Below are 9,727 nucleotides of genomic sequence, written 5' to 3'. Positions count from 1 at the left end.
TGCCAGATCCGTTTTGCTCCGTATCCCATAATTGCAGCAGTTTTCTGTCCGGTATGGGAACGCAACAAAATGAAATGGAATGCATTCTGTTCTGTTCAGTTTTGCCCCTATTGACAATGAATGGGGATAAAACAGAAGCGTTTTTCTCAGGTATTGAGATCCTCTCAGGTAATGAGCTCTCAATGCCGGAAAAGAAAAATGCAGATGTGAAAGTAGCCTAACAGGTGAGCCAGTTTCATAGATACAAATCTGCTGACAGATGCCCTTTGAAAGCAGCCAGGTGATGGTGACATCAAATCAGTTGGTAGAGTATGCTACATGTATACTATTAATGCACATTGACCCTGGTCACTCCGACAAGGAGGATTCTGACGGGCAGATAACGGTGGAGAGTCTTGGCGATGGATGTGTTCTTCGACTAGAAAGCAAACAAAAGAAAGCACAGAATCAGTGTGATAGCATTCATGTAGTTAGTGATTTGGACCCGCACAATGGGGGTCAATTATTAGAGATGGCCTTGCGGTACGCCCGGCGGTCGTTTAGAGGCGAACTTTACGCGTTCGCAATTCGCCAAACATGCGAACATATGGCAATGTCCGCCGGCTCCATATTCTTTTGCATTGTGCCGAACTTTGACCCATGAAACATCCATCAGGTGGGACAGGACAGCGAATTAAGACGTTTCAGCACATAGACACACCCCCACCCTATCACAGAACCCGATCTAGCAGCCATTTTACATGAGAGGTTGCTTTGTGGAGTAGGGACAGGCTGGTAGGGACACCAAACACTGGCTAATAGGGCCACAAAAGTCTTTTAAGGACTGGTATAGGTGTGCTATCTATAGGTGTGATATACTGAGGGGTGTGATATACTTATAATATACTTTCTAACATAGAAAGTATATAGTGCATTTGTATTGTGCAGCAGTTGTGTGCGGTTCTGCCGCAATACCGCAGCTATATAGAGGAACAAGCGCTATTGGAACAACTATTTGCAACGGGTGTGAGATACCTGTTGCCTCCAAAAAAAGTGATTGACGGGTGTGATGTACCTTCTTCCACAAATTACTGATTGAGGGCTGCGATATACCTGTTGCCCCAAATAAACAGGGTGATGTGATATAACTGTTGTGGCAAAAAAAAAGAGGGGTGTGATATACCTGCTTCCACAAAATACTGATTAAGGTGTTCGATATACCTGCTTCCACCAAATATTGATTGAGGGGTGCGATATACCTGCTTCCACAAAATACTGAGTAAGGGGTTTTATATACCTGCTTCCAACAAATATTGATTGAGGATTGTGATATACCTGCTTCCACAAAATACTGATTAAGGGTACTGATATACCTACTTCTACAAAATACTGATTGAGGGCTGTGATATACCTGCTTCCACAAAATACTGATTAAGGGGATTTATATACCTGCTTTCAACAAATATTGACTGAGGACTGTGATATACCTGCTTCCACAAAATACTGATTAAAGTGATTGATATAGCTGCTTCTAAAAAATACTGATTGAGGGCTGCGATATACCTGCATCCACAAAATACTGATTAAGGAGTTTGATATATACGTGTTTCCAACAAATATTGATTGAGGCCTGCGATATACCTGCTTCCACAAAATACTGTTTAAGGGGACTGATATAACTGCTTCTACAAAATACTGATTGAGGCCTGCGATATACCTGCTTCCACAAAATACTGATTAAGGGGTTTGATATACCTGCTTCCACAAAATATTGATTGAGGCCTGCGATATACCTGCTTCCAGAAAATACTGATTAAGGTGATTGATCTACATGCTTCTACCAAATATTGATTGAGGCCTGCGAGATACCTGCTTCCACAAAATACTGATTAAGGGGTTTGATATACCGTATTTTTCGCCGTATAAGACGCACTTTTTCTACCCCCAAAATGGGGGAAAATGCCCCTGCGTCTTATACGGCGAATGCTGTCAGTTTTACATCGCAAGCTGCGATGTACGAGCGAGCGGGGACTCGGGGAGGGACTGGGAGGAGGAGCTGGGGGCCGGCAATAGCGGCGGGGCGGTGCAGTCACTGTACTATAGCCCCGCCCCGCCGCTCCGGTATACTAATATAAAATGTCTTATTCAATTAATAGTTATTAAATATGCCCCTTCATTCCTAACAGTACCTTAAATCCTAACTGCTTCAGTACAATGCAGGCCGGGCGGGCGGCAGCGTAACTCCCTGATGTCACGTGCCTGCGCCGCCTACTTTATGAATGAAGCAGGCGGCGCAGTCAAGTGACGTCAGTGCCTGCCTCCATTGTACTGAAGCGGTTAGGATGTACGGTACTATTAGGAGTTGGGGGGCATGTTTAATAACTATTAATTGAATAAGACATCTTATATTTATATACTGGAGCGGCGGGGGATCTGTGGATGACATTTTTATGGGGGACATCTGTGGATGGCACAGTTATGGGCTGGTGGGGTCTGTAGATGGCACTGTTATGGGGTGGGGGGGTCTGTGGATGGCACATATATAACAGTGCCACCCACAGATCCCCCTGTAACAGTGCCATCCACAGATCCCCCCCTGTAACAGTGCCAGCCACATATCCCCCTGTAACAGTGCAAGCCACAGATCCCCCCATAACAGTGTCCATCACAGATCCCCCCCATAACAGTGTTCGTCATCCACAGATCCCCCCATAACAGTGTCCGTCATCCACAGATCCCCCCCATAACAGTGTCCGTCATCCACAGATCCCCCCCATAACAGTGTCCGTCATCCACAGATCCCCCCCATAACAGTGTCCGTCATCCACAGATCCCCAGTAATAGTGCCATCCACAGACCACCATTAGTTCCAAACCCACCAAACACACAGCACACCTTTTGGTTAAAAATATTTTTTTGCTTATTTTCCTCCCCAAAAACCTAGGTGCGTCTTATGGGCCGGTGCATCTTATATGGTGAAAAATACGGTACCTACTTTAACAAAATATTGATTGAGGCCTGTGATATACCTGCTTCCACATATACTGATTAGGAAATTGATATACCTGCTTCCACAAAATACTGATTAAGAGGATTGATATACCTGCTTCTACAAAATACTGATTAAGGGGATTGATATAACTGCTTACACCAAATATTGACTGAGGCCTGCGAGATACTTGCTTCCACAAAATACTGATTAAGAGGATTGATATACCTGCTTCTACAAAATACTGATTAAGGGGTTTGATATACCTGTTTCCACCAAATATTGATTGAGGCCTGCGATATACCTGCTTCCACAAATACTGCTCTTCTCTAGGGACTTAGGAGGCACAGGGTCATTTTGAAAGTGACAGGCAGAGGAAGAGGCAGGCCGTTCCAGGTGCACCAGGCCGGAGCCTAAGTGGGAAGTTGGAGAAGGCGCATGCGATTACTTGAAAGGACGCACCAGAGTTGGTTGAGTGGCTCATTTAGCCTTCAATTTCTGCACCCTCCTCATCCTCTGTATCTGCAACCTCCTCACTCTCTGCTATGTGCACCCCCAAAGACACCACCACCACCACCACCACCATAACCCATCCACTGGAGTCAGAGGAATTATTTTCCCATACATTCCCAGACCTTACCGATGCACAGCCATTCTTGACATCAAAAGAGGAAGAGGAGGTAGCAACGGCTGCCACCCAGCGGTCTGATGACAGTACCGAGATCAGCCCAAGGAGGGAGGTCCCCACTGTTGTTGCCTACTCCAAGATTTCAAATGTCAGTGGTGGTGAAGGTGACGATGATAAAGTTTCGATGGACATCACGTGGATGCCCACAAGAGAGGAAAAGGAGGGGAGTTCAGAGGGAGAGATAGAGCAGCAGAGAGGGAGGAGAAGCAGGCAGAGCTCACAGGGCACAGGAGGCAAAAAGCAGACTGCAAATGTATCTGGAGCGAGCCATCCACCATGTACGGTCACTTCTGGTGCTCCCAGGACGCCGGCACATGGCTCCGCAGTGTGGGCTTTTTTTTAACATGTCAGCTGCTGATAATAGTGTTGCCATCTGCAGCCTGTGCTGTCAACGCATATGTGGCAGTAAGCCCAACACACACCTAGGGACGACTGCCTTAAGAAGGCACCTGGCCTCCTATCACAGAGCCCAGTGGGAGCAACACCGTCAGTAACCACAAAGCCACACTCCCGGCGCTCCATGTCCTGCCTCTTCTCCTTCTTGTCTCTCCTCCCATTTGTCCTCCACTCCACCTTCTACCGTGCCGTCACGTTCATCTGGCAGAAGGCAGGCTTCCGTGGCCCAAATGCTCAAGTGTAAAAAGTTGATGACGCCGTATAACCCTCTTGCCCAACTGCTGACCGCTGGCTTGTCGGAACTGCTAGCCCGCCAACTACTACCAAATAAACTGGTGGACTCGGAGGCCTTTAGAAAATTTGTGTCCATTGGCGCGGTGTGCCCGGAAGGAAATATTTCTCCCATAAGGGCATCCCAGAGCTATTGTCACAACCAGACAGCTGAGAAGCTCTGACAGAAGCCTTTCAGAACCTCCTCCTTGAGTTTTCTTTGTTTTGAATTTCAGTTCCTCATCTCGTTAGCCTCTCTCAGCTGTCATGTAGTTGGACTGATTGCATCCCTTTAAATTCCTCCCCATAATGCATTAGTGTGCGGCTTATACAACTTACTGGAGTGTGTGTGCATGCTGATCCTATTTTCTAGTCTTCTACAAGATAAGTGCTGTACTTTTATTTGTGATTTTCTGTTTGCTGGATCCCAGGTGACCCTGACTCCCTCCGTGTCTAGTGTAGGGAGCCGGTGGTCATGTCCCCTCACTATTGTAGGGTGTTCAGGTGGTATATAGTCGAGGTACGTGGATATGCGATCATCCACCATTGGGATTTTCGCATAGGCTGAGCAGTCAGGGAGAGTGCCAGATCTTATGCAGGGGTCTCCCTTTTGTTCCTTAGTTTTGGATCCAGTGAGTCATATATTCATTTTGCATTGTCTTGTTTCCTGTACACCTTCCGCGACATTATAAGCCACCAAAACCGTCTCAAGCATGGATCCGGTTTCACTTTTGACTGAACGCTTCCAGGGTCTTTCACTGGAGGTAGCTGATCTCCGTAAGACTCTTTCTCAGTTTCTAGTGACCGGTTCAGCTTGCGTTCATGGAGTTTGTTCTGAGCCTAAGATCTCGCTCCCGGATACGTTCTTCGGGGGTAGTGAGAATTTTGTGCGTTTCAGAGAGGCTTGCAAACTCAATTTTCGCCTTCTTCCCCATTCCTCTGGTGATGTGATGAGGAACGGAGGGTGGGGATCATTATATCGCTGCTCGGGGGTAACGCTCAGTCGTGGGCCTTTTCGCTGCCGGTGGGGGCACGGCCCCTCCGTTCAGTGGATGATTTTTTTTTAGCCCTGGGTCAGATATATGATGATCCGGATCGTATTGCTCTGGCTGAGTCTAGACTACGTCTTTTATGCCAGGGTAAACAATCCGCAGAGATATACTGCTCAGAATTTCGGAGATGGGCAGCTGATACTGGTTGGAATGATGCTGCACTCTGAAGTCAATTTTGTCATGGTCTTTCAGAGGGATTGAAAGATGCATTTGCCTTTCATGAGAGGCCTATCTCCTTGGACTGTGCTATGTCTCAGGCCGTTCGTATTGACAGGCGTCTTAGAGAGAGAGGAGAGATCTCTCCTTCCTGTCATACTCAGTCCCAGGACAGTGCAGCGGTCTCATTCTATATGCAGGGGTCTCAGTCGCTGTCAGCCCCTTCTGAGCAGGAGCCCATGCAGCTGGGGTTGATTGCCTCTGACAATAGAAGATTCAGCCCGCATGGGAAGGTTTGTTTTTGTTGTGGAGGTATAAATCATTTGGCAAATGTTTGTCCCTCTAGGAGATTCAGGCAGTTTTCTGGGAGTAATAAAGAAACAAAAAGGAAAAAAATCTTTTAAAAATGTTCCATCTGTTACTATTGGCAGGGTTGAGGCGGAAATTGAAGGTTTTCTGTTTGCTTGTAGTTCCCGTTTTGTCCTGCCTGCCAGGGTGGCGCTAGAGAGCAAGAACATTTTTTGTGAGATTTTTGTAGATAGTGGAGCAGCTGTCAATCTCATTGATAATCATTTTGCGATAACTCATGGTTTCCAGGTGTGCACGTTGGGAAAGGATATTCCTGTTTTTGCTATTGATTCCGCTCCACTTTCTCAGAAATCATTAAAGGGCATAGTTCACAATATTCGTTTAATTGTGAGTGATGCTCATGTTGAGGATGTGTCATGTTTCGTCCTTGGCGGATTACCTACTCCTCTTGTGTTGGGGCTACCCTGGCTCACTAAACATAACCCCACCACTGATTGGCAAGCGAGGCAAATAAATGGTTGGAGTGACTTTTGCAGAGAGAATTGCCTCACGACATCTGTTTCTGAGGTTTCTACTAAGACTGTACCACCTTTTCTCTCTGAATTTTCGGATGTCTTCTCTGAGAGTGGAGTTCAGGATTTGCCCCCGCACAGGGAGTACGATTGCCCTATTAATCTCATCCCAGGCGCCAAGCTCCCTAAATCTCGTTTATACAATCTTTCCCAACCTGAAAGGGTCGCTATGCGTGCTTATATCTCGGAGAGTCTGAAAAAAGGACACATACGACCCTCGAAGTCACCTGTTGCCGCTGGTTTTTTCTTTGTTAAGAAAAAAGATGGTTCTTTAAGACCTTGTCTGGATTTCAGGGAGCTGAACAGTATCATTCGTGACCCTTATCCGCTTCCTCTGATCCCGGACCTGTTTAACCAGATTGTTGGGGCTAAAGTTTTTTTTCAAATTAGATCTAAGAGGGGCATACAACCTGGTCAGGGTCAGAGAAGGAGACGAATGGAAGACGGCCTTCAATACCCCTGAGGGCCATTTTGAGAATTTGGTTATGCCTTTTGGTTTGATGAATGCCCCAGCCGTTTTTCAGCATTTCGTGAACAGCATTTTTTATCATTTAATGGGAAAATTTGTATTAGTGTATTTGGATGACATTTTGATTTTTTCTCCTGATTTTAAAACTCATAAGGAACACTTAAGTCAGGTCTTGCTCATCCTGCGGGAGAATAAATAATATGCGAAACTGGAAAAATGTGTGTTTGCGGTTCCAGAAATTCAATTTCTGGGGTTTCTTCTCTCCGCTTCTGGTTTTCGCATGGACCCCGAGAAGGTCCGCGCTGTGCTTGAGTGGGAGCTTCCTGAGAATCAGAAGGCGCTGATGCGTTTTTTGGGCTTTACCAATTATTACAGGAAGTTTATTTTGAATTATTCCTCTATTGTTAAACCACTCACTGATATGACTAGAAAGGGGGTAGATTTTTCTTCCTGGTCGGTAGAGGCGCGTAACGCCTTTTCTAATATCAAGGAGAGTTTTGCTTCCCCTCCCATCTTGGTACAACCTGATATTTCTCTACCCTTCATAGTTGAGGTTGATGCTTCTGAGGTGGGTGTGGGTGCGGTCTTGTCTCAGGGTTCCTCTCCTGCCAAATGGCGACCGTGTGCCTTTTTCTCGAAGAAACTCTCCTCCGCAGAGAGAAATTACGATGTGGGAGATAGGGAATTGTTGGCCATCAAGTTGGCTTTTGAGGAATGGCGCCATTGGCTAGAGGGAGCCAGACACCCTATTACCATGTTTACTGACCATAAAAATCTGGCCTACTTGGAGTCAGCCAAGCGTCTGAACCCGAGACAGGCCAGATGGTCTTTGTTCTTTTCAAGGTTTAATTTTGTTGTCACGTTCCGCCCTGGGGTTAAGAATGTGAAGGCAGATGCCCTGTCACGTTGTTTTCCGGGAGGTGGGAATTTTGAAGACCCGGGTCCCATTTTGGCTGAAGGTGTGGTGGTCTCTGCTCTTTTTCCTGAATTGGAGGCAGAGGTGCAGGCAGCCCAGTCAGAGGCTCCTGATCTTTGTCCTCCTGGGAGGTTGTTTGTGCCTCTCGCTTTAAGACACAAGATTTTTAAGGAACACCACGATACGGTCCTTGCTGGGCACCCGGGGGCAAGAGCCACAGTGGATCTCATCACTCGGAGATTCTAGTGGCCTGCGCTTCGTAAGTCGGTTGAGGGTTTTGTGGCAGCCTGCGAGACTTGCGCTCGTGCCAAAGTCCCTCATTCACGGCCATCAGGTCCTCTCCTTCCCTTACCCATTCCTTCCCGTCCTTGGACACATCTGTCCATGGACTTCATAACGAACCTGCCTCGTTCCTCGGGGAAGACTGTGATTCTGGTGGTGGTGGACTGTTTTAGCAAAATGGTGCATTTCATCCCTTTTCCTGGTTTGCCCAATGCTAAGACGCTGGCACAGGCATTATTGATCACATTGTCAAATTGCATGGTATTCCTTCAGACATAGTCTCTGATAGGGGCACGCAGTTTGTTTCCAGATTCTGGAAGGCTTTCTGTTCTTGCTTGGGGGTTCGGTTGTCATTCTCTTCTGCTTTCCACCCGCAGTCGAATGGCCAGACAGAGCGCCTCAATCAGAATCTGGAGACATATCTGCGCTGTTTTGTGGCGGAGAATCGGGAGGATTGGTGTTCTTTTTTGTCCCTTGCTTAGTTTGCTTTAAATACCCGTCGTCAGGAGTCCTCTTAAAGTCACCATTTTTTGGTGCATATGGGTTTCATCCGCAGTTTGGGACTTTCTCGGGAGAGGGGTCTTCTGGTTTACCTGATGAGGACAGATTCTCCTCGTCTTTGTCTTCTATTTGGCAAAAGATTCAGGATAATAAGAGCATGAGTGAAAGATATAAGCGTGTGGCAGATAAGAGACGTGTGCCTGGTCCGGACCTGAATGTTGGTGATCTGGTGTGGTTGTCTACCAAGAATATCAAATTGAAGGTTCCCTCCTGGAAGTTGGGTCCTAGGTTTATTGGGCCTTACAAAATCCTGTCTGTCATCAATCCTGTTGCCTACCGTCTTGATCTTCCTCAGACTTGGAAGATCCATAATGTTTTTCATAAGTCCTTATTGAAACCTTATGTTCAACCCATTGTACCCTCGCCTTTGCCTCCTTCTCCGATTATGGTTGATGGAATCTTGAATTTCAGGTCTCTAGGATTGTGGATTCTCGTCTTGTCCGCGGTTCTCTCCAGTACCTCGTTCATTGGGAGGGTTATGGTCCTGAGGAGAGGATGTGGGTCCTTAAGGCCACTCGTCTCATCAGGGCTTTCCATAGGTCCCATCCTGAGAAGGTGGGCTCTGAGTGTCCGGAGTCCACTCGTAGAGGGAGGTGTACTGTCACAACCAGACAGCTGAGAAGCTCTGACAGAAGCCTTTCAGAACCTCCTCCTTGAGTTTTCTTTGTTTTGAATTTCAGTTCCTCATCTCGTTAGCCTCTCACAGCTGTCATGTAGTTGGACTGATTGCTCCCCATAATGCATTAGTGTGCGGCTTATACAACTTCCTGGAGTGTGTGTGCATGCTGATACTATTTTCCAGTCTTCTACAAGATAAGTGCTGTACTTTTATTTGTGATTTTCTGTTTGCTGGATCCCAGGTGACCCTGACTCCCTCCGTGTCTAGTGTAGGGAGCCGGTGGTCGTGTCCCCTCACTATTGTAGGGTGTTCAGGTGGTATATAGTCGAGGTACATGGATATGCGATCATCCACCATTGGGATTTTCGCATAGGCTGAGCAGTCAGGGAGAGTGCCAGGTCTTATGCAGGGGTCTCCCTTTTGTTCCTTAGTTTTGGATCCAGTGAGTCATATATTCATTTTGCATTGT

At 46.8% G+C, this 9,727-nt stretch overlaps 1 protein-coding gene across 1 annotated transcript in view; it reads right to left on the bottom strand.

Annotated features, from left to right (window-relative positions):
• Window positions 1-216: 216 nt before the first annotated feature.
• Window positions 217-9,727, bottom strand: part of DNM3 (dynamin 3) — a 358,945-nt gene continuing 349,434 nt past the window's right edge. Inside the window, 1 exon segment of the mRNA XM_044302430.1 lies at window positions 217-418. Within this exon segment, the coding sequence (XP_044158365.1) occupies window positions 349-418 (70 nt within the window). The 3' untranslated portion in view covers window positions 217-348.

The sequence above is a fragment of the Bufo gargarizans genome, chromosome 7 (assembly GCF_014858855.1).
Source record: "Bufo gargarizans isolate SCDJY-AF-19 chromosome 7, ASM1485885v1, whole genome shotgun sequence".
Classification (NCBI taxonomy): domain Eukaryota; kingdom Metazoa; phylum Chordata; class Amphibia; order Anura; family Bufonidae; genus Bufo; species Bufo gargarizans.
This window is presented reverse-complemented; position numbering and strand designations above follow the sequence as displayed.